A 24,388-nucleotide genomic window follows, 5' to 3' on the forward strand; every position below is an offset into this window, starting at 1 on the left:
TCACTCACCTTCTACTCTCCTTCTCCCTATCTCCCCCCAGCCAGCACTGGCTCGGGGTCAGGAGGGAAGGTCGGGCTTGGGGACTGGGAAAAATGTTTGTAAAATACAAAGTGTCAAAAAACATTAAATTAAAAAAAGAAAACCAAAAAAAAATCAGTCTCCAGAGATGCCACATTTTGCACATTGCTTGGCCTGTTAAACGTCCTGAGGCAACAGATGAAGTGCTTTTAGTAGGGGAACTCCTCACTCTGAAACATTCATATTGGTAGGCTCCATCTTGCCCCACAGACCTAATCTGGGTTCTGATAGGGAGAAAACATTCTAGTTTGCTGCTCAAAAAATATAATGCTGAAGATGGACCTAGAGCCCCTCAGAAGCCCTGGCACTGCAGAGCAAGTAGAACAGAAACTGGAGGACTGCAGTTACTCTTCTGTCAGGAGTGAAGATTCTAGGGCTAATTTACATAAGCCCTGGTGATTGGAGCAAGTGGAAGATGGCAGTTATTATTTATTTATTTATTACATTTCTAGACCGCACCATCCAAAGGCTCTGGGCGGTGCACAAGAAGTTTAAAAAACATAAAAACAAACACCATTTAAAACATGCTGCTTAAAACGGAGCATTGGTTACTCACCATGAAGGCTTCTTCTGGTTGCTGCGGTCAAGGCCATCTCTGTGGGTTATCCTCGTCATGTGCTCCAGGGGCAGGACTTGTTAATTAGCTGAAGAAAGACCCGGGCTGAGGAGGATGACCCCGCCCAGTTCTTACAAGACAAGTCGGAAGTAGAAAAGAGGCTCCCTTAAGCCAAAAGGAGAAAGACAACAGAAGAAGAGTGTACATACAGCAGAAGAAAAAGCAAGAGCAGTAAAAGTTGGTAGCGTAGAGCCCCAAGTATGACTCCCCAGGGCGTAGCTGAGAGCAGGACGGGAGAGCCGAGATGGCCTTGACCGCAGCAACCAGAAGAAGCCTTCATGGTGAGTAACCAATGCTCCGTTCTCGGTTGCTGCGATCAAGGCCATCTCTGTGGGACATACCAAAGCTGTACGTCTCATAGGCGGGCTGCTCTTGGACTATTCCCGGGGGAGTACACTCTGAAGGACACGCCTGCCAAAAGCTGCGTGGGCTAAAGCAAAAGTGTCCAACTTATAGTGCCGTGTGAAGGTAGATGGGTTCCTCCACGTGGCTGCCTTGCAGATTTCATGTAAGGGAGCGTTAGTAGAAAACGCAGCTGAGGTTGCCACTGCTCTAGTGGAATGGGCAGTGATCCTGGCTGGTGGTCTCAGTTTCTGTGATTCGTAAGCCATTGCGATACATGCCCTAATCCACCTGGCGATCGTAGCAGAGTTGACCGGTTCTCCCATAGAAGTGGGAAGGTAGGAGATGAACATAGAGTCCGATTTATGAAATGAGGCTGTTCTGTTGATGTAGGTCTTCAAGCAGCGCCTGGCGTCTAGCTTATGCCATAATTTTTCCTGCGCATGTACTGGGTGTGGACAGAAGGTCGGCAGGAATACGTCTTGCGAAAGATGGAACTGAGATAGGACCTTTGGTCTGAAGAAGGGGTCTGGTATCAGTCGGACTGAGTCCTCAGAAAATATGCAGAAAGATCTGTGAACTGATAAGGCTCAAAGTTCAGACACCCGCCTAGTGGACGTGACGGCAACCAGGAAAGCCAGCTTGAAGGATAGTAACTTTAGGGAGATAGACCTGGTTTGAAAGATGCTAGCTGAAGCACCCAAAGAACTGTGTGGAGATCCCAGGAGGGGAAACGATGCAAAGTAGGTGGCGATAGCAAAGTGGCCCCTCGGAGAAAATGCTTGAGTAGAGGATGAATAGGCTGCGCTGTGTGGGACTGTCCAGAGTTTAAGCCGACGAGCGAAGCAGCCTGCCATTTCAAGGTGTTGGGCTTAAGGACCCTATCCAGGCCTTCCTGGAGAAATTGCAGAAGGTGTGTCATAGAGGCCTTTTCTTTGCTAATGCGATGGCGGGCAGACCAGTGAAGGAACGCTCTCCACGTGCATTGATAAATTCTGATGGTGGAGTCTCTACGTGAGGCTAGAATTGTGGAGGCAACATTGTGCGGGAGACCCTCATTCTCTAGGATCCACCGCTCAGACTCCACGTGGCTAGCTGAAACCAGACGGGATTCAGGTGTTTCACTGGTCCCTGATAGAGGAGGTCCTGAGTCACCGCAAGAGGCCAGGGTTCTGCAATACTGAGATGGAGCAGTTCGGCGAACCAGTGGCATCACAGCCAGTGAGGGGCCACCAGGATCACCTCGGTTTGTAGAGTCCTGATGCGGTGTAGGACGCAGGCTAGAAGTGGGATTGGTGGAAACGCGTAGAGGAGGCCTGCTGGCCAGCTTGCTGACAGGGCGTTGGTGTCTTCTGCCGTCGGGCATGGGAACCGTGAGAAGAAACTCGGCAGCTTCGTGTTGAGGGGAGATGCGAAAAGATCTATTACTGGTTCCCCCCACCTGCGTGCCAACTGATTGAAGACTTGGGGATGCAGTGAGCATTCGCCTGGGAGGAGATCCTCCCGACTGAGCCAGTCTGCTAGGGTATTCAGGTTTCCTTTTACATGATGTGCCGTGATGGATGGAAGGTGCTCCTCCACCCATGAGAGCAGCAGGGTCCCTCCTGGTGCAAGGACTTGGAGTGAGTGCCCCCCTGCCTGTTCACGTGGGCCTTGGCAATCGTATCATCCGTATTTATGAGGACATCTCTTCCCTGAATTGTGGAGCGCAGGCTGAGAAGGGCTAGACGAATGGCTCGTAGTTCTAGCCAGTTGATGGAATGCTGCTTTTCTGCTGGGGACCACTTTCCCTGAACTGAGTGCTGTAGGCAGTGGGCTCCCCAGCCCCTTGTACTGGCATCTGTGGTGACAATGAGTCGTGGATATTCCAGAAATCACTTTCCCTTGAGGACATTCAGGGGAGAGAGCCACCAGCGAAGAGAGTGTCTAACTCGAGGGGGCAACGTGAGAAGGAGGTGTCGCTTCAAGGAGATAGCTGACTGGTAGGGTAGGAGCAGCCATTGAAGGTCTCCTAGGTGGAATCGCGCCCATGGGACGGATTTGAGGGTGGTGACCATGAGACCCAGGATCCTTGCGAGAGACATTAGAGGAACCATGGGTGAGGCCAAGGCCTGTTGGATTTCCTCAACCAGAAGAAGGAATCGATCCTGAGAGAGGAAAAGGCGACCCTGATGGGTGTCGATTATGACTCCCAAATGATGTAGCCGGTGGGAGGGAGTCAACTGGCTTTTGTTGACGTTGATAATAAAGCCGTGGAGTCTTAGAATACGGAGTGTGGTCCGAAGGTCTGAGGTTGCTGACACCTGGGAGTGAGATTGCAGGAGCAGGTCGTCTAAGTAGGCAAAGGCCCGGATCCCCTGAAGGCGGAGAAAGGCCATCAGAGGCGCCAGGACCTTGGTAAATACCAGCAGGGCGGATGAGAGTCTGAAGGGGAGGGCAGAGAATTGATAGTCCACTCCTGCATACTTGAAGCAGAGGTGTCTGTTGTCATAGTGGATTGGGATATGGAGGTACGCCTCCTTTAGGTCCACTGAGGTGAGCAGGTCTCCCAGAAGAAGGGACTTGGTGATAGCTCTGAGGGAATCCATCCAGAACTTGCTGTAACTCACCCACCTGTTTACGTATTTTAAGTCCAGAGCCGCTCTGGTGGAACCATCCCGCTTTGGAACGGTGAACAGAATCTAATAAACGCCCCTCCCCACCTGGTCTTGAGCGACCAACTCCACCGCGCCGATATCTAATAGGTGTTAGATGGCCTGGGCCAACTTGGAGTGTTTGGAAGAAGAGCTTGAACGTGGAGTTGGGAGGAATCTGGGGGTGGGTGGAGAGAAGTCGTTTAGTTCTATTCTGTAACTGTGCTTGATGAGGTTCAGCACCCATCTGTCTGAGGTGGACTGCTCCCACGTGTGGAAAAGTTCTGAGAGGCGGCCCCCCAGAAGTACCCCTTCCGAGTCAGAACTGTTGTTTGGAGGACTTTGACTGAGAATGAGTTTGCCTGTTTCTGGAGTTCCTGGGAGAGAAATGTTGTCTGTTCCAGGCACCCCTCTGAGGTCTGAGGTCACAACCCCTGAAGGAGGGGCAGGAGGCACGAAAGGACTGAAAGGATTTCCTAATGATGGCTTGTCCTGCTTGTGTGGAGCAGAGGGCATAGTCTTGCATTTATCTGTTGATTCCACAAGGACTTCCTTGAGGGCTGCCTCTCCGAAAAGCTTGGTGGCATCGCAGGGAACCGAGGTCAGGCTGGCCTTCGAGGTGACATCAGCCTGCCAGCTCTTTAGCCAAAGGTGTCTCCTCCCCACAACAGACGCTGCAGATGCTCTGGAGGAAAATTTTATTGCGTCGAGAGTGGCATCAGCCACGAAGGCCTAGGCTTTCTGCAGCTTGACCAGCTGCTGCTTAAGGCGTGCAGGGTCAGTCGGGGTGTCGTTAAGGAGGTCATCAAGCCATAAAAGACTGGCTCTGACTGCTATTGATGCTGCCGCTGAGGCTCTTGTAGCAAAATATGAGTTATCATGCGCACGCCTGAAGGCCAGTTCGGCTTTTTTATCAGATTGGTCCTTTAGGGATGCCTCTCCGTCTCTGGGAAGCAGGGAATTCAACACCAGTTGAGCCACAGGCGCATCCGTGTTAGATGTCTTTAGTAGCGCCGCTGGTTCCTGCTGGAGAGAATAAAAACCGCTGCTGCCATGGGCTTGCGTACCAAGGCAGGCAAGGCCCATTCTTCCTTAATGCTTTCTGTAAAACAATCTGGTAAGGGAAGAAGCATATCTTTGGGTCTCGCCTTTGGGAAAACCACATATCGCCCTTAGAGGTAGGGGCCGAGTCCAGTTGAATTTGGGACTGAAGGCCAATAGTAGTGAGGATTTTGGTCATTAGTGGATTCAAGTCCTCGGGCACAAATAAACGTTGGGACGTGCTAGCAGGTTCAGGCCCCTCACCCCCAGACCATTCACCATCCTCATCTGCAGGGGCAACTAGGGTCTGTCCCTCCTCACCAGAGCCTGTATTGGCCTCCTCAATATCACAAGCTACCCCAGAGGACCTAGGGTTAGCATACTGGAGTGGAAAAATGGGCCTCTTTCTCAAGGTGTTTGGATCCCCAGAGTCCTGGTCAGATAGTTCTGAGGAATGAGCCCTAGTGGCCTGACCGGAAGGGGCTTTAGCTTTTTTGCAAGAATGCTTCCTTTTCTTTTTTGCCTTTTTGGGGGAAGGCAATTGCGAACTAGGTTCTGAGGAGTCCTCTGAAGAGGAAGAGTCATGTTTTCACTTTTTGGGCCGCTTTTTTCGCTTGGGGGGACGCAATTGCAAAACAGTGTCCAGCATGGCATTTTTAATCCACGCCTGCCATTCTGGGGGCATGGTAGCAGGGAGATTGGTGGGCAACGATCCCGAGGCAGGGGGACCCCCCGATTGGGCAGAGCTCACCACGTGTTGTGAAGCTGGGGCAACAGAAGCCTCCTCCGGAGTGGCTGAGTTTTTGGTGCCCTTATCAGCGTGGCCACCATCTTGGGTTGGGGCCAAAGTGCCCGCTTCCATGCCAGCCCTTGTTGAGGTGGTGCTGCGCTGCTGAGGTGGCGGACCAGTCATGGGAAGCCGTGGATAGCCCTGCTTCCGAGGATCCGGGGGAGGAGGGACTCCGCCGTCTCGCCCGGGTCCGTGGAGGAGTTCTGAGCTGCCTTGCTGCTTGTTCCGGTGACCGTAGGCGGGAGACATGCCGCGGCCGAGTTGGGTGCCCTGCTGGATGACTCTCCGGTAGCCGGCAAGGGCGCAGGAGGGAGCGGCGAACCAGGCACTCTAGTGCCTTTGGGGAAGGCGTCTTTTGGTTTGCCAGCCGGAACGCAGACGTGAAGGCTCGTTCCTGGCTGCTTCATGCAGCGGGGGAGGAAGGAGGAGGGGGAGACAGAAGGAACAGAGAGAAAAACTGTTTTTTTAGTTCTTTTTTTGGTTGTAGAAGGAGGAGGAAGGCAACGGAGGCCAAAGGGTAAGAGGAAAAGATTCAGAAAGAAGAGTATCTAAGAAAAACGCTGAAGGGATCGGAGAGAGAAGGAAGCCTGCCTGGAGCTATGCAGGACTTAAAGAACTGGGCAGGGTCATCCTCCTCAGCCCCAGTCTTTCTTCAGCTAATTAACTTAAGTCCTGCCCCTGGAGCATGTGACGAGGATAACCCACAGAGATGGCCTTGATCGCAGCAACCGAGAACAGTGGTATCCCGAAGGATACCATGGTCGATGGTATTGAGCACCGCTGAGAGATCCAAAAGAACCAACAGAGTCACACTCCCTCTGTTGATTCCTTGGGTAAAGGTCATCCATCAGACTGACCAATTCTGTCTCAACCCCATAGCCTGCTCTAAAGCCAGTTTGAAATGGGTCTAGATAATCTCTTTCCTCCAAAACTGCCTGGAGCTGGTTAGCCACCATTCTTTCAATCACCTAGATGCCAATGGAAGCCTACAGGCAGGAGTTGAGGACATGCCCTCTCTCCTGCTGTTACTCCCCTGCAATTGGAACTCAGAGGCATCCTGCCTCTGAGGCTGGAGGTGGCCTATAGCCCTCAGACTAGTAGCCATTGATAGACCTCTCCTCCATGAAGTTAGCCAAACTTCTCTTAAAGCCATCCAGTTTGTTGGCTGTCACCACATCTTGTGGCAGAGAATTCCACAAGTTAATTATGTGTTGTGTGAAAAATACCTTTGTTTGCTGGTCCTAAATTTCCTGGCAATTTCATGGGATGACCCCTGATTCTAGTGTTATGGGAGAGGGAGAAGAATTTATCTCTATCCACTTTCTCCACACCATGCATGATTTTATAGACCTTTATCATGTCACCTCCACTTGCATTCCAGTCGCCTACCTTGCTGCTTCAGACCCTGCAACTCTGTATACCAAGGGGCCATTTTTAAAGCAGGTCGGTAGGGACGCTTAGGAGTGATCGAGCCTACTATTTCCTATTCCAGGTTCCCACCATGGCATTCACAGAATCACTGGCAGCAACAACATTAAAACCCTCCAAGGTTTTTTGGAATCCTACTGGGTCCAGCAGCCGACTTGGGCGGACCACCTGAATAGGTCCTCCACTGCTGCAGGGCTGGGTTGTGGCTATGAAACCAACCATAACCAGGTAGCGGTCCGTCCATGACAATGGGGAAACCACTGGATCCCCCCCCCACAGAACTCCCCCCCCCAATCCAAACAAAAGACCAAATAGAGTGTGTGGCTGGCAACATGAATTGTTCCTGAAACTAGTTGGGACATGCCCATAGTTGTCATGGCAGTTATGAACTCCTGAGCCACACCAGACAAGTCAGCCTCACAATAGATATTGAAGTCCCCCAGCACTAAGAGTCTGGGTGATTCCAACACCAACTCCGAGACCAGCTCCATCAGCTCAGTTAGGGAGTGAGTTGGGCAGCGAGGTGGACAGTACACCAACAGAATCCCCAATCTGTCCCTAGTTCCCAGCCTCAAAAAATAGATACTCAATGTAAGTTAAGTGTCTTACAGGTGCCCTGGCAAGGGGGATGGTATTCCTATGGACCACAGCATTGTTCCCCCTAAGGTGTGTGCACATGTTTTTTGATGTCCGCTCAGTTAATTTTAGATCCTGCTCAGGTTGAATCAGGAATGCCCCATTCTGAATGAATGTGTGCACACACTGTCTTGATACTGCTGCCCAGAAAAAAATTCATTCCGCACACAGATGGAAAAAAATTAGAAAGAACACTGGACCACAGCTACTCCACCCCACTGCCCACTTCCCCTAGCCTGTTCCACAACAGAGTTGTCTGGTAGGAGAAGCTGGGCCCAAACTGGGCCACTAGCCTCCCCCATCCAGGTCTCAGTTATACAAGCCAGGTCAGTGCCCTCATCCATGATCAAGTAATGGATGATTTCGGTCTTATTCTGAACTGACCTGGCATTACAGAAGAGCAAGGCTAGGTTCTGTGGGTAGTTGGAACTGCTCCCAGAGGCCAGAGAGCTGACAGGGCAGCCGGAAGTGGAAACAGTTACTAAAGTTACTGGTTTCCCTTCTCCTGTAATGGCCAGCTGCTCTGCCAACGCCAATTCTTCTATTCCCCACTACAACAGTAATAGTTGCCCCAGAGCTGCCAGACGCACCCCCCCGCATCACCCTGCCTAAGAGAAACCAAACACATGACAACAAAAGGCCTGGCACAACTCAATAAAAAGAGGACTAAAACTTTAACCCAGACCTCCAACCCCACCTTAGTATAACTTCCCCCCAGACTCCAGTCCCACACCGAAGGCTGACCCCCTTTGGCGGCTGCCTGCAGGTGGTCCTCCAGCATGCCTTCTTCCTATTTATGCTCCCCAGGGCTCCAGAAAGCTCCCCTCTCACGAGAGCTCCCTGGTCCTCAGTGGCAGGTGGGATGAGTCAAGCACTCCGGTAGAAAGCACAGGTGGGACAGGAAAGCAAGCAAGCTGCAAGCAAGCTGATCAAACAAACCTCCTCAGCCAAGTCAGGAATGCGCAGGCAGGGCGAGATGGCCATTTGTCAGGAGAGGTCAGGCAAGCCGACAGAATCTACCCCACTCTCCTCTCCCTCTCTGTCCTCCCAAATGCTCTCAGCGTGCCTTCTTCCTATTTATGCTCTCAAGGGTCAGTTACTTCTCCAACTGTCTAGGTGAAAATTCTGAAACTAATTTCCATAGGTCCTGCCTATTGGAGCAAGTGGGAGGCACAACCCATTCCAGGATACCATTCTCCACTTATGAAATGATCGTTTTCTGTTGCGATGGAGAGTGGGGGTGGGGAAGAGAAACATGGTAGGGTGTTCCAAATAGAACAACAGGAGGGCAAGCCAAAGGAGTTGGTATGTTCTATGAATGGGCAAGGATCACTACCGTTTCTCTACTTTTCACCTCCAGCACAAAGTAGAACTGGTTCATATGCAGCTCCTGCCACAATGACCTTGCTGGAGGGAGACAGACAAGCACCTCTTCCATAGGCATACTCTACCTGTTTGGCAGCCTTTGTTTATCAATCTGCGAAGAGCTTGGCACACTATAAGCCGCAGATCAGTACGATCACTTATAGCCATACCCAGGGTACGTGCCAAGCCCTTGAATGAGGCTACTATATCTGTGGGGTGGGTGCAGAAACCAGGCAGCAGAGTCCATATCTGCAAGGCAGAAAAGGGAAGTTAGCATTGTTGCCCACCATGCAGCTGTATTCCCAATCCATCAGCAGAGGACCCCCCATCTCAACTATATGAAGCTGAGTTCTGGGAGCACCACCTTACCTGCCACTGCAGGGTATCATAGATTTTGGCTTCTAAGTCCCGTCCTTCCTGGGCAAGTTCTGTGGCTGAAGAAAGGTAAGAGAGAGGTCAGATTGTACCTTGCTAGGCAAGCAGGCAACAAAAGGTGGAGACATTGTGCCTGTAGGGCATCCAGATGTTGCACACCCTGGAATACTCCAACAGGAAAAACTGGCATCCTTAGATGGTGTGTGGGTTTGTGCATGCAAAATTAAAAATTCTGAACAAAATTAAAGCAGTGGGGTCAAAGAGCACAAAGCAAGACCATTTGTTATATAAAGTTTGAATGTAAGAGATAATGTAAGTGGTGATCTACAACACCGTAACAGTAAATATAGGATAGCCAGAAAGACTGCTTTAAGTTAATTAACACATGTAGTGATTAGGGTCTCCTATTAGAGCTTGAATGGGTGGACCTAGACCTGTGAACAATGGGATCAAATGGCTATGGAATGCAAGTGGTGCTGTAGGGTAACTACTCATATATAAAGCTTAAATGTATGAGAGAAGCACAGTGATATTGCACATCAACAATAATTGGCTAAATGTAAGTTATTTGACACAGGCAAGGAAAAAAGCCAACTGAGGATAACACTTCATGCATCTGATGAAGTGTACTCTAGTCTACTAAAGTTTATGCTGAAAGAAGTGTGTTAGTCTTTAAGGTGCCAGGAGACTCTTTATTGTTTTTGCCACAACAGACTAAAATGGCCACCCAACGTTATAGCCTTTGGCTGATCTAGATGTTTGTGCAGAACAGTATCTGACATCTACCTGTGCTGATCCAAGGGATGAATTTCTGCTTCTTAAATCCCCAAGATGAAGTTGTGTGACCTGAAATTTCAGACCCTATATATGTTACATTGTGTATAGTAGGGATTCTCAAACCTGGGTCCCAGATGTTGTTGGACTAGAACTCCCATCATCCCAACATCTGGGGACCCAAGTTTGAGAACCCCTGGGGTACAGCAAATACAAAAACAGTGATCTCTGTGGCAGAAAATCTATCTTACAAGGCTGAATTCCATTTCTGGCAACTGGCACATGGGCTTGCCCACCTTCAGTCTCAATTACCTCTGCTTTTTAGAGTGGCAGCCAGTGGCAGGAAGTAACTGGAGAAGGCAGCAAGGGGAGCATCATGGATATGGTCCCGAAGAACAGGGAGGAGCCAGCTGCGAGGGAAATCCAGCGTTTCCCTATGGGGGAAGCAGGGGGAGGGAGGGAACATACAACAAACAAAAAGGAGTCAGGAAACATTGGTGTTGGATATATTAGACTATTAGATTTTGGTGCTTTTGTGCCTTTCCAAGGGATTTCTGCTTCCAGACCCAAGAATTTCAAAAACCGATGGTGGGGGGGGGGGGCGCGTTCATGCATAGAATACCCTGACTTGGCCTACAACTATAACCAGCAATTGCTGATCTTGAAGAAACTAACAGTCTAGCAGAGGAAGATTCTATCAGGCTTAATTGAAAACAATTTTCAGATGGGCTGGCACTTTCCTGCTCCCAATGTCTTGCAACATGGAACTATTGCTTTCTAAAGAGAGTGCCTTTGTCATGAACCATGCTGCCTGTTACGATCTTCTGGAAAAGTCCAGTTACGGTTGCTGCTGGCTCGTCTGGTGAAGTCCTGGGACTGGGCTTTCTCTGTGGCTGCCCAGGGGGTTTGGAATACGCTTCCCGCTGAAAAAAGAGCATCTCCTTCTCTGTTTGTTTTCAGGAAGACCCTCAAGACTCTCCTGTTCTTACAGGCTTTTAATTAGAATTAATTTTAATAATAATTTGTTTTAATAACTGTTTTATGCTATTTTGTGTGTGTGTTTTGTGGATTTTAATCTGTGACCTTTATATATTTTTTAAACTTTGTACACTACCTAGAGATGTATATATCAGGTGGTATAAAAATATGATTTTGAAAACCTGTATTCCCAGTTTAAAGGATGGTGCAACAAAAGAGCAGGAATTCATATGAACAAAAGAAATGCCTGCTCAGAAAGCCCCATTTCTACCCTATCCAGATATTCTACAGTGTTAAGCAACCTCTAGAACCTGCATGCCAACATCCCCCACTAGGTCTGTGCCAGAGACAGTGCATAAGGGGACAGAACTCTGCCGGGGGGGGGGGAGGAGAGGGGGGGAGGGAGTTTGGGCACAAGGGGCTAACAGAACCTTATCCCTCCCTGTTTTCCCCAAAACATGGAGTAATTCCACCCTTTCCTCAGAATGAAGGCCCCCACCCACCTACAAGTAAAGGGAGGAGAAAAGTACAAAGGTGGCACAGCCTGCCCAAACGTTGGGGCTCCCAACCTCAATGAGGCAGAAATCACACTCACTCAGTGCCATCGATATCAAGAGGCACAGCTTGAAGCACCACCTCAGGGCCCATGGTTGCCACTGCAGCCCCCACAGCTTGGTCAAGCAGGATGCTGTGAGGAAAGTGTGGGGAGCCACGCAGATCAGCTAGAGATTGCAGGCACTACAGCAAAGACACAAGGAGAATGTCACACTGTGGGGAGCATCTCTCATCATGCATAGGCTCCAAAGTGATCCCTCCTACACACTGGCTCATGCAACTGACATCTTGATTCACACCGTGCACCTCCCCGCATTTGTGCCTCTGAGTTTCCCCACTATTAATCTAGATGTTACATTAGCAGTCAATAGTCACTGGTGCCCTAGTGGCTTTCTGTCTGTTCAAACATAGGAGAATGTCCAAATATTCTCCTAACTGTGATGGAGGCTTGGAAATGCCAATTTTAAGGCCTACACCACACAAGGCTCCCTTCACAAGCAACCTCTTTACCTTATGCATGGCAGGATGACACTGCTGTCCACACGCCTCAAAAAAAGCCCTTACAACCTGCAACACAGAGGCCCAAGCGGCATGGAACCGGTAGGTCAGGCCCTCTTCCACTGCTCTGCAAGGAAAAAAAGCAAGTGGCTAGTCAGATGTGGCCTAGGGTTGCAAGACCTGTAATCAAAAGAGCTGGCTGCAAGACAACCCCAACATTTGACCTCCCCCAGCCTAGCCAACTGCCCCCGTTTACCTGAACATCTTGCAGATGTGGGCAGCAGGTCCAGATGGCGTAGCCGAGGAAATCAGCCCCAATTCTGCCATGTGATGGGCCACACACTCAGTGAGCAAAACCTGCATGGTGCAAACACATACAGAGCGCATAGATTGGCTCCAGCAGGACAGAAGAGCATCAGAGCAAATGTGTCACTGCACAAAATGCTCAACAAGAGCTGTTCCAGTCAGAGCTACCCAAACAATTGTCCTCTCTGCATCAAACAGTGGGCATTAAAGCACAGTACCTTTAGGGTTTGAGCAGCAGCCGACACTATCTGGGCATGAGGGGAAAGGAAGCAGTTCATGGCCACGTTGAAGAAGCGGGAAAGGTGAGCCCAGCAGAGATCCCATTGCAGCCTGTAATGGGAGAGGCTTGTTATGGGTCAGTTAGGAGGCAGATGCCCAGCCCAGTCTTCCCACTGCTATCCCAACCACCACTCCTTACTTTGCCAGGTTGACATGCGCTTGCTCCATGACAGACAGCCAGGCCAGCAGAGGCTGCAAATCACTCTCACTGGGCACATAGTCGTATAAGGCCTAGTAGAGCAAAACAGAGGGCATTATTCTATTTGGCTGCCCATTGAGCTGGCTGGGCCAGGTCTGAGCCCTGCAGTACTCACCGTGATAATCTGGGCGTTGAGCTCAGCTGGCAGGCATGACACAGGGGGCTTGGTGACAAAGAGGCCGTGAAAGGCTTTCATGGCACATGCCGTCACTAGCTGCAAGGATGGAAAGGGAGAATCCTTGTAGTGCACCAGACACCTCCTCCCTGTCCCTTCTGCCAAGAGGCCCAAAAGTGTTCCATTCCCAAGGGAACTGGGGAACTTTCTCCACCCACCTGAGAAACCATCTGAAGTTGTTGCTGCTCCAAGCTAGAAGAACCACCTCTGGGCAATACCCAGAGCCCATTCGTGTGCCTCCTCATTCCCGCTAAAGCTCTCTGGCCCAGTGGTGTAGTTTCCATTGTGTGAGGGTGTGCAGCGAACCTGGGCCTTGGGTGCCGCCATGCCTTCTGCCTCCCTTGTCCACCTTCGCAACCCTATTCACCGCTGGGCCTTGCTGGCCCCAACTCCACACTTAGTGGCCAATTTGAATGCATGTGGCAGCCATCCTAAGGGTCAGCAGGCAAGACCCCATTTGTAGTGGTCAGTAAGATTTTTCCTGCTGACCCCTCAAATGGCCGCTGTGTGTGATGGCAGGAGATCTGCCTCCTCACTGCCCTCCTTGGCTCAGCAAGCACTGGGGGGCGGGGAGGAGGAGAGGCAGGGGGCAAATGAAGAGGAGGCAGGCAATGGCAGGAAATCTGCCTTCTCACTACCACCCTCCCTGCCTCAGCAAACATCTGAGGTGAGTGGCAAGTGAAGAGGTGCCAGATGGCAAGCGAAGGGTACAGGTTTGGAATTGGCCCTTGGGCCACCCGCAACATGGCACCCTTCTGCTCTAGCCCTTTAACTAGGCAGTGTAGAATCCCAAAAGCAAAAGGTGGTGCCAGGAAGCCACATTCAGCAGAAGGAGGGGAACTCACCACATGGCTGAGGGTCATGACCCGAAGCAGGGTCTCACAGCAAGACTTGACAGATGGGGCCGGCAGGCAGGGCAGCAAGTCACGTAGCAGAGTGAGCATGTGCAAAGTGGTGGTGGCCTCCTTAGCACCTGGTGGAACCAGACAGACAGATTCAGTGCTGCTGCCCTTCTCGGCACACACTTCAACCACAACAATTAGCACATTTGCTGGGATTTTCTGTACACCTAAGAACTCCAAAGGGCTCAGCACAGCAAGGTGAGGAGAGAATCCCCCAGGATGGCCAAGATGCCTGCACAGCAGGCTTGGAAGAGAAGCCTCCTCCCTGAGTCATCTCCAGCCCTAGAAAGGCACCATGAACCCTTTTTCCACCGAGGGTAATTTTCTTTCACACTTGTCAATTTTAGGCCATCAACAAACTCATGGTGTGTTACTGCACTCACACAACAGTTGTTGCTGTGAGCAGCTGTCACTTGTTGCTCAAGAGCTGCCTACCCAGCCATTGAGTGAGCTCTGTGAAAGGCACGTTCACGTACCTGCTTTCTAATTAGTGGGTGGAGGGAACAGAGTGCTGAGTGGAAAAAGAAGCAGGTGAGGCAGGAAGAATGAGCCAGTGAGAGGAAGGCGCTGGGGAAAGTCCTCACACAGGACCTATGATTAAGAAGGTCTGCATGCTGTTCAGGCAGGGAGATGAGAGGTTAGGAAGCTCAATGCCACTGAGTGCTCAGGAAATAGGAAAGCAGAGAAATAAGAGATAAAAATAATCCCAAGATGGTCTGGAGGAAAACGGTCTGATAAGACATAAATGCAGCAGAAAGACAGTCAAGGAAAAAGAACAGCTGTGTGCTAGTGGCAGGAAGGAAAGACAGTGGTCCAGAAAAGCAGAGGGAGGGAAGTGCGAGGCAGAGCAGGGAAAAAGAAAGGAAAAAGCCTAATTTTACATACATAGAATTGGCTGCAGTTCCTTATCTGTGGTTCCTTTCCAATACTTTTTTAAATATGCAACTACAATAAACACCAATTGCTTTCCAAACTATAGGGCTTAACCCACCAGGCAGAAAAGTACAAGAGAGAGACAGGAAGTTTTATGCAATCAAACGTTGCCTACCATACAGTGTTGGTCAGATCTGGTGAACTAGGATCCATATGCCTGGTCAGTTGAATAATTATTGAGAGACACCTACACTGTCATCTTAATGGAACTACTGGAACCCTTCCATAAGACATACAGTTAAGAAAGAGCAATAGATTCATGATGTCTTTTCACGGAGGTAGTGGCAAGCCCATAGCTTAGCGCTAAGATTTCTAAACTAGATATACGCTGCAGACATCTGATCTCCATGATGCAAGAGATTCTCATCACAAGGATTTCCCACCCTCAGTACCTCCAGATTTCTCAATCTCCTGAATGCAGAACTTGGCAGTCGTATACGCAGCTGGATGGTGTAAGGGAGCCCCATCACCAAACAGGAATTCACTACCTCTCAGGATGGAGCAAACTCCATGCTGGGCAGCCTTACGGACCTGCAGCAGGAAAGAAAAGTGTGCAATGGTGATGAGTTGGGGTGTAGCATTATCCAACTCTGGACAGACAGATATTGGCAACAGATCCTTGCGGTTGTGTGGCGGGGTTATCTCCCTCAGGCTCTAGTGGGTGTGGCTTAGTTTTTTAACTATTTACTTTCTGTCCTGCCTGGAGCTCTTGAGAGAGGATAACCCATGAGATGTCCCTGGCCTCAGCAACCGAGAATGACTCATTTGTGCAGGGGAGGGTTGGGGCTGTGGCTGAACCAGCACTTCCAATGACTCACTTTGGGCTTGACATGGACAGTAAAGCTGAGAAGGCCATGAAAAACTTGCATTGTCACAGGGTAGTTCCAGGCTGCAAGGTTCTGTCTTCGCAGCAATGTGGCTAGGCAGGAGACCACCTGATAGGAAAGAGACAGAATGATATAGAATTACTGGAGCCAATTGTGTCCCAGGACATTCTGGATGCCAAGAAACATCTCTCCCAGCGCTAGTGGAGACTCCTAGCCTGCTCAGTTGGCGTTTGATGAAGCCGGCACCACAAAGGGGCAAAATGGCATCCTGCAACTTTAAAACCAGCAGCTGCCTTACTTCAACCTTGTGCTGCTCCACATACTTTGCTCAGTGCAGGAGCGGGGGAACAATCTGAGAAGCTGAGCAAAAGGGCCCCTAAGCTATGGGCTTCTGCTTCCTTAACACACACTCAATTGTACATAGGAAGCTGCCTTATACCGAGTCAGACTGTTGGTCCATCAAGCTCAGAATGGCAGCAGCGGCTTCTCTAAGGTAGCAGGCAGGAGTCTCTCTCAGCCCATATCTTGGAGATGCCAGGGAGGGAATTTTGAACCTTCTGCATGCAACTGCTCTTTCCAGAGCGGCCCCATCCCCTTGAGGGGAATATCTTACAGTCCTTACACAGGTCTCCCATTCAAATGTAAACCAGAGCAGACCCTGCTTAGCAAAGCTGACAATTCATGCTTGCTACCACAAGACCAGCCCGCACAAGACAAAAGTGGCTTGTTAATCACAAAGCCCCCATACTTAATACCCAGATGCTCATCATGCTCCTCCTGAATACTTACCCAGCGCAGGGCTGAGGTGGAACCTCCATAGGACTGTGAGCCTAGGATCCCCATGAAGGCCTTGGAGGTATCGGAGAACTTCTTGATCAGCACAGGGCCTGGTACTCTATTGGAGGGCAATGGACGTAAGTGTGAGAGAAGAGTAATAGCCAAGTAGTCTACTATCCTTTGCTTCCAATAGCTGCATTCTTCTGCAGTCAGGCTCCCTTGCTGGCACTCTGCATGTCTACCCTCTCAGCCTGTGGATCATCCACTTTGCTTCACAAGGCACAGCAGCTACTAAAGCCCCACACCATCCTCCACACATCATCACTAGCACCATGTTCTATAGTCAAGCCTAGGACCCAAGGCAACCACATCTGCAACACTGGGTCCATTCTCACGGCCAAAAGCTGGTTAGGAAGAGCATCCAGCCAGGCTTTCAGACCCAGATGCGCTCCCAAGAACTGATCGTGTGTTGGCAAGACACCAGTTGTGGGGGAGTAACAGCAGGACAGAGGGCATGCCCTCAACTCCTGCCCGTGGCCTCCAGCGGCATCTGGTGGGCCACTGTGTGAAACAGGATGGTGGACTAGATGGGGCTTGGGCCTGATCCAGCAGGGCTGTTCTTACATTCTTATGTTAAGGTAGGAGGATGGGAAAGCAATCTGGGTAGGATGGTGTGGGAAGTGCTTTTCCTCCACCAATGTTCCCTCTAATGCATGTGTGCATGCACGCACACAAGTTTTTTTTATGTCCGCTCAGTTAATTTTAGATTCACTCAGGTTGAAACAGGAAGGTCCCATTCTGAATGCACATGCACATATACTGCCTTGATTAATAATAATAATAATAATAATAATAATAATTAATAATAGCCACCCAGAACAAAACTCATTCCACACAGTGAAAAAAATGAGAGAGAACACTGTCCTCCACCCTAAATAAGATGCCGGTAAATGCTGCTGGTTGGCCATGCCATCCTAACCAGATCACGGCTAGCACATGATCACTTTCCTGTCCCCCTTCTTCAATTTTTGCTGACACCCAATAGGTTCTCAGGAGTGCACACAGAAAGCCTGGCTAGATGCTCCTCCAGCCCAGCTTTGGGCCATGAGTAAAAAGTCTACTGAGTACAGTTCCAGACCCCCACATCTAAAAAATGGGTAGGATACAATGAAAAACATATACAGAAGCTGCTATAGTGAGGAGGGGAGGTATGACATGTTCCATACAAGGAATGACTCATAAATTCAGGATCATTTAGCATGTGTGCTCAATAATAAATGTGTGTTAAAGAATAATAAAATAGGGCACTAAAAGTTGCTAGGAAACATTATTTTAGTGGGAAACCAAAACAAGGCAAAGCCTGGCTTTGGCACTCCCCTGCTCCCTTTGCCTGTGCACCTCTCGTCAGGCGGATGGGCCATCCTCGTCACCCACCTTGGCTGGCTGGCTTCAACAGTGTGCAACAGTGGTCACCCAGCTGGCTGACTCCAATGTCAGCACACATGGCCCAGGCCAACAGCAACCCTCCCTGCTTGGCACCCTAGTTCACCCAGTGAGCGGGCCCTGGAATTGTAGGTCTCACTCCCAGTTGTTCCAAGATCTCCGGCAAACCCCAAAGTTGACCAGGAATACTCTTCTCATGTTCTTAGAACTCACCGCTTCAGCACCAGATTCAGCAAGTAAGCAACAGCAGCCAGGGACTCTGGCGATTCCACAGCTTCCAGCGTAGTCATCTAGGGGGACATATATAGTGGAGGGAAGCAATCAGAGAGAAAGGCAGGTATCCTTGGACTCCACCATCCACGAGTCCTTGCTATTACCCCTAATCTGCCTTATTAGGGTCAGACTGGAACTTAGTGCAAATCACAATTTGCCTGACCCTTCCAATACATATGTGATAACAGGAAGCTATGGCATCCAGTTGCCACCACGCTTATCTGAAGAAACACAGGAATCTAACAAAGACAGCAATGAAGAATCTTGATGGGAAAACTCTTCTCCCCCATGCACATTCTAGAGGCTTATTATGAGATGACTGCAGGCACCATGATACAGCAGGTACTATAAATAATATTCCACTGTATGGATTAGAGCTTTGGAATATGCAAGAAGCATTTGCCGGGCCCACCCCCCAAATTTTACACTTACCAGTGCACAAAAATACTCTGTCTCACTCTCTGTACCACCTTGTGCACGAATCACCTCTGTGACAGCAGCCAACACTGCACAGATCTGCAAAGAATCCGAGAGTAAGAAGTGGAAACACAGCCTACACAACACATTTGACACTTCCCATAACAAGTTGCACCGCCAATCATCCATGCACACACACAGGCATGTCTCTGCCCATCCTTGCAAATACTTCTATACTACAGCCTGCTTATACCTGCTGGGAGGAAAGAGGCATTCTGGTACCTAGAGGGCAGTAACAAAATTGAACCCTGATAGAAGGTTCAAACCCAGGGTGCCTCCTACTTCTGCCCTATGCCTTCCCTTCCCAAAACGGTACTGGAATGCACACAGTTCTTATCTATGAATGCGGAGAGGCAGATTGGCTATCACTCGGGAGTCTAATGAACAATATTTATCTTCCTGATTAAAAATGGCGAACATGATCAATTAATTAACAGTTAATCAATGGATTAAACAAAAAACTACACAAATGACCTAACCCCAAACTGCTGTTGGTAACATGGCAACAGTATCAGTTAACTGATGCTAGATGAATAGCAAAATGTTAGGAGTTGCAAGGGACCTTGGAGCTCTTAAGAACAAAAGAACATAAGAACAGCCCTGCTGGATCAGGCCCAAGGCCCATCTAGTCCAGCATCCTGTTTCACACAGTGGCCGACCAGATGCTGCTGGAAGCCTACAGGCAGGAGTTGAGGGCATGCCCTCTCTCCTGCTGTTACTCCCCTGCAACTGGTACTCAGAGGAATCCTGACTTTGAGGCTGAAGGTGGCTTATAGCCCTCCGACTAGTAGCCATTGATAGACCTCTCCTCCATGAAGTTATCCAAACCTCTCTTAAAGCCATCCAGGTTGTTGGCTGTCACATCTTGTGGCACAGAATTCCACTGGCCTCTAGTCCAAACCCTTGCTTGGTACAGAAATCTGCTACAGTATCTCTGACAAATGGCCACTCAGCCTCCATTTGTAAATCTCCAGCAAAGGAGAGCCCACCACTGCACAATATAGAACATCCCACTGTTGAACAGCTCTTACAATTAGGAAATTATTTCAGATATCTAGCTTGAATTTGCTAACTTGCCATTTCAACCCATAGGTTCGAGTCCTGCCCTCACGAGCAACAGAGGACAGAGAACTGTGTGCATTCTTATTCAAGTCTCCCACTGATGCCAACTGACTTTTCCTCCCCTCTTTCCAGTATTCTGTGCCCCTCCCTCGCATTCTATGACCTCATAGGAGCATGAGGTCATGACCTCAAAGTAATTCCAACTTTGTGCAATGCCCTCCCCTGTTGGCCCCTACTATACAGTCTTTCAGATGCTGTGTCAAACAGCTTTTTGGGGGAGGCTTAGCAAGTGGAAATTTCAGTTGTGGGTTGTAATTTTATTTGCAGCTGCCTTTTATGATGTTGTGATTGTTTTATTGCATTTTTATTATGTATTTTATTTCTCACTGTTGGATTGCCTTGGGTTGCCTCTGGCAAGAAAAGTGGGATGTATGTGTTTTATAATACTATTATTATTATTTTAAAAATAGGAGTAGGTGTTGCACTACCTCCTTGTGGGCCGCAGAGTTGGACTCCCAAAGACGCTGAACTCTGCTGAAGGTGAGGTTGGTACAGTCACTCAAGCCACTCAGGAAGGTGGCTGAAGATTTGTGGGTCTTGGCAGTTTCATCATTGTCATTCTCTTCCATGAAGGGCTGTGCATCCTCCCCATCTCGTGAGGAAGGCAGTGGCCCTGATGACTGCAACTCATTGTGTAGTTTCAGTGCATCCACAGTCAGGTTGCTGTTTTCTGTAAGAGACAGACAGACATTCACTTAACTCTGGGAGGGCAGATACCTCCATCATGTTTCTAGAGACTTGTGTCTGTACAAGGCCTAATCAGAGGAAGTCACAGGTGACAAGCCAGGTTGACTCCACGGAATCCAAGGAAAAGAGACCTCAATCAAAAAGCTGGGTGCAGCTCTCCAAAACCATCCACTGACTTGGTATCGTCACCACAGACTCAGGGTTATGCTATGTTCATTGCACAAGCATACAGTGAGAAGTATCAAGACCATTCACGATCAGTAGTTCTCATCCATGGGTTACTGTTGAGAATGATATTTCATGTTTGTAACAAAAAGAGAGACACTTTCTGATTTTTTGATACTTGGATGTTTTTGCCTTGGGCCAGAACAGACACCAGTTCCCTTATATCAGCTGCAAAGCACAAGGTAGATGTGGGGTTCCACTTCAATGAGCCACAAAACCTAGTTTCAATGTGAAGGTCCAGCAAAATAAGCAAAAGCATAAGAGCTTTTCACCATCTGCAGGATGTTCTCTCTTCAATCACTGCAATTAACCTAGTGGGATCAGCAGATCTGATTTCCAGATTGTAAAGTGTGGTTCTCAGGCAAGTCTTAACACTTTGCTTTTAAGAGATCTATCTCGGAGCCAGCACATTTGTTGTCCCCAGTAGCTACTACTTTTCTGCTCTACAACCAGAGCCATCAGCAAGGGAATCCAGAATAAGATGCTCTGATTCTCTGATAAGAATCAGAGTTTATTTTTCATTAGCACAGCCCTTTGCTGAGCATTATGAAGTTACACACAACCCTTATGTCAAGAGTTCCATAGTGACACACACTCCACATTACTATGTTGTTCATCTCATACTGTTCAGTTATGGGACAATGACTAGGCAGCAGATTTCCTTGCTCTTTACATCCTCTGATTTATCAAAATATTACAAGCAAAGGATGCTCTGATGCCATGAATGGGCAAACTTTGTCCTTAAGAATGGGAGCCACAGTGCTTCCTCTATTCAAAGGACCTGGAACAATGCCCCACTAGATTCTGTAGTGTAGGTTCTTGAGCATAAAAGAATATCCAGGAAAGCCAGCAATTCATAAAACTGTGAATGATGCCTGCCACAAGCAGCAGGATACCTTGCTGGGGTGAATACTTTACCCCAAAAGATTAACATTGATCCAAAGATCCATCAGAATCAGCTCAATGTCAGTTGTACTCCATGCATACCAGAACTCCAGTGGACTATCAGTTCCATAGTACATACAACATGTTGTGTAAATCACACTTATGCTGCTATAAAAATACACATACAGCCAGACTGAAAGATAAATATCCCTTAAAACATAATATAATTATAATAATAAAATATTTATAGGCTGCTTTTCAATTGAAAAATTCTCAAAGCAGTTTGCACAAAACAAATAATCACAATCTAAAAATAAACACAAGGAAGACAGCCTCTAGAGGAATGCAGTACTAGGACTGGATAGAGACAGTTACTCTCATCCTGCTATATATAAAGAGAATCGCGACTTTGAGAGGTGCCTCTTTTCCAAGTTAGCAGTGGGGTTATATACTATTTTTTTCCACCACACACCAGATCCAAGCACGGATGTGCTTTGCGATGCAGAGAACTCTCTCCTATTTCTCCATCTCTCACCACAATAACTCTCTCCATGCCCCTTCCATTATCATCCCTTCCCTCGGTTCGGATCAGACTCACCCACCAGCTTTTTTGTTTATCTTAACTTCACATACCTGATCGGGGAGCCAGCAAGCGCCCGCGAGCTGCCAGGCGGTAGCGGCGCCCCTCCGGATTACTGTCGCTGCTGTGTCCCTTGCGCCAACGCTTAAGTTTACTAGCAGTGCCAGATCTCAACTTGCCCGAGCGGCCCATTTTGATCAGCTCAGGCCACGCGGAAACCACGTGCAACTTTTTACTGCCAGCCCGTTTTCAGAATCATTCCGGTTACCCAGCTCCCTACCGCACTCCAACTTCCGCTCTCGCCCGCCCCCATCGAAAGAGCTATACAAAAGAGGTAAAAGACCCGTCGCTTCACATTCGTCACTTCCGGCTCCTGAATGAGCGAGTCCTGATCTGGAGTAAAAGTGGTGGTAGATGTTGTGTAATGTATAGGAGTACTCAGTGTAAAAATAAATAGAACATGCATGCATGCATGCATACATAACCTTTATATAAACATTCCCCTCGTTGCTGTGCTTTGAGATAGCCACGGCCCTTGAGAAGCTCTATTGCTTACTGGATGAGTCTGCTCACTCATAGTTTATTGGAAGAGGACTTAATATTTTTTGGGGAAAACAAGCTAGTAGTGACTAAGAGGATTAACTTAAAAAGCAGGTATATAGTAGCGCTGATCAAACATTACTTGTACATGGTATCTGTTAAATGACTACATGTGTTCATTTGTACATATAAATTTAAAAAGCCCTTCAACTGCAGAGTACAAACAGGAAGTGTACTTATTGTGTGTACTTTCAATGTAGCGTTGCCATGTCCCCCAGAATTTAGTGTAGCCCCTGGATTTTGGCTGCTCCACTTGGCTGCTAAATTCCACCTGGATTGGCACAGATTTCAAATGTGCTGCCTGGATTTTACTCTGTATCCGATCACATGGGAGGGCAGAGAAGGAGGAGAAAGTATACTAATCTGTCAAATAAATAAATAAAATGCAAATTAGTTGCTGCATAGTATGTAAATTAGGCCACCCGGATTTGGTAAACTTGAGTAAGGTGACCCTAATTCAACATAACAAGTGAATAATTCTACATGTGTACTCTTTGCACAGATTGTGTGTTGAACATAATGTCTGAATAGGGCTAGTGTACAATTTATTTTGTTACAAATGAAATTTGCAAAGTGCAAGACTTTTAGAAACTCAGTGCTCCTGCTCCTTAATTTTAACAATGCAGTCTTCAATGGCAGTATTTAAACTCTTATTTCTCTCTCTCCCTGTTCAGAATTTGCCAGAGAGCCAGAAAAGTTAAGTTGTAACTGGGGAGCTAGAAGGAATAGTAAAATGAGAAGTGGCAGGGGCATAGCAAGGTTGGAGATGGGCCCTGGAACAAGGAATAAAGATGGGCCCCTGCTCCCTGGCTTGACCTCCATCACCTTCTCCTTCCCCTGTATCTTTGCTACAGAAGAACTGTAAGGACATGGTGAAGAACAACATTATCTGCACAGGTTTTCTCTCACTCTTATGAAAATAATATCACTCATCCCTGAATACGAATACAATGCAACAAATATTTATATACCGCTTTTCAATAAAAGTTCCCAAAGCAGTTTACATAGAAAAAGATACATGATAGACACCAGCAACAGCGGCTGGAGGGATGCTATGCTGGGAATGGATAGGGCCAGTTGCTCTCTCCTTGCTAAATACAGAGAATCACCACTTTTTAAAGGTGCCTCTTTGCTCATTTAGCAGGGATATGCATGAGAGCGAAGAGCAAGCTGTTGCCCGGCCAATGGGCCGCCCTCTGTCAGGGGCCCAGGGACATTTTCCCCACCTTGTTCAAATATTGCTATCCCCCTGAGAAGCAGGTGCCTGGTTAGAAGATAAAAAGGCTGTAATCCAATTTATACTTACTTGGAAGTAAGACCCAATGAACAGAGTGGAGCCTTTTTTCTGAGGGGTTGCATTGCACAACGCACATTTTATACTACAGCTTCTCAGAACTGAAATGGATGCTTTATGCCAGGGTGCAAAGGCCCACTAAGAATGTATTGAAATATGCTTTGATATTACAGATATGGATCAGTTCAGACTATACCAACCCTCCCTATGCAATTAAGAATGGGACCTGCCAAGAGCATGTCCATTGTAATGACCTCTGTAGACATCCTGACACACATCCCTTTATCATGGGAAG

General features: G+C 48.4%; 1 protein-coding gene across 3 annotated transcripts in view; it reads right to left on the reverse strand.

Moving 5' to 3' along the window:
* The window catches only part of RRP12 (ribosomal RNA processing 12 homolog), a 52,343-nt gene that overhangs the window by 22,711 nt on the left and 5,244 nt on the right, over positions 1-24,388 (reverse strand). Inside the window, exons 1-17 of one of the 3 annotated variants that reach the window (XM_053312463.1) lie at positions 22,253-22,510; positions 20,251-20,492; positions 18,656-18,739; positions 18,164-18,240; positions 16,520-16,625; positions 15,722-15,838; positions 15,296-15,434; positions 13,914-14,041; positions 13,009-13,107; positions 12,834-12,925; positions 12,634-12,745; positions 12,366-12,466; positions 12,122-12,236; positions 11,652-11,794; positions 10,391-10,512; positions 9,299-9,363; positions 9,016-9,178 (exon numbers count right to left, since the gene is read on the reverse strand). In XM_053312463.1, coding sequence (XP_053168438.1) covers positions 9,016-9,178; positions 9,299-9,363; positions 10,391-10,512; positions 11,652-11,794; positions 12,122-12,236; positions 12,366-12,466; positions 12,634-12,745; positions 12,834-12,925; positions 13,009-13,107; positions 13,914-14,041; positions 15,296-15,434; positions 15,722-15,838; positions 16,520-16,625; positions 18,164-18,240; positions 18,656-18,739; positions 20,251-20,492; positions 22,253-22,391 — 2,044 coding nt within the window. In that variant the 5' untranslated portion in view covers positions 22,392-22,510. Of the gene's footprint in view, positions 1-9,015; positions 9,179-9,298; positions 9,364-10,390; positions 10,513-11,651; positions 11,795-12,121; positions 12,237-12,365; positions 12,467-12,633; positions 12,746-12,833; positions 12,926-13,008; positions 13,108-13,913; positions 14,042-15,295; positions 15,435-15,721; positions 15,839-16,519; positions 16,626-18,163; positions 18,241-18,655; positions 18,740-19,777; positions 19,894-20,250; positions 20,493-22,252; positions 22,511-24,388 lie in introns of those variants that run through there. The other 2 variants (XM_053312464.1, XM_053312465.1) reach the window with 2 other exon arrangements.

This window comes from Hemicordylus capensis, chromosome 3 (assembly GCF_027244095.1).
Source record: "Hemicordylus capensis ecotype Gifberg chromosome 3, rHemCap1.1.pri, whole genome shotgun sequence".
Lineage (NCBI taxonomy): Eukaryota > Metazoa > Chordata > Lepidosauria > Squamata > Cordylidae > Hemicordylus > Hemicordylus capensis.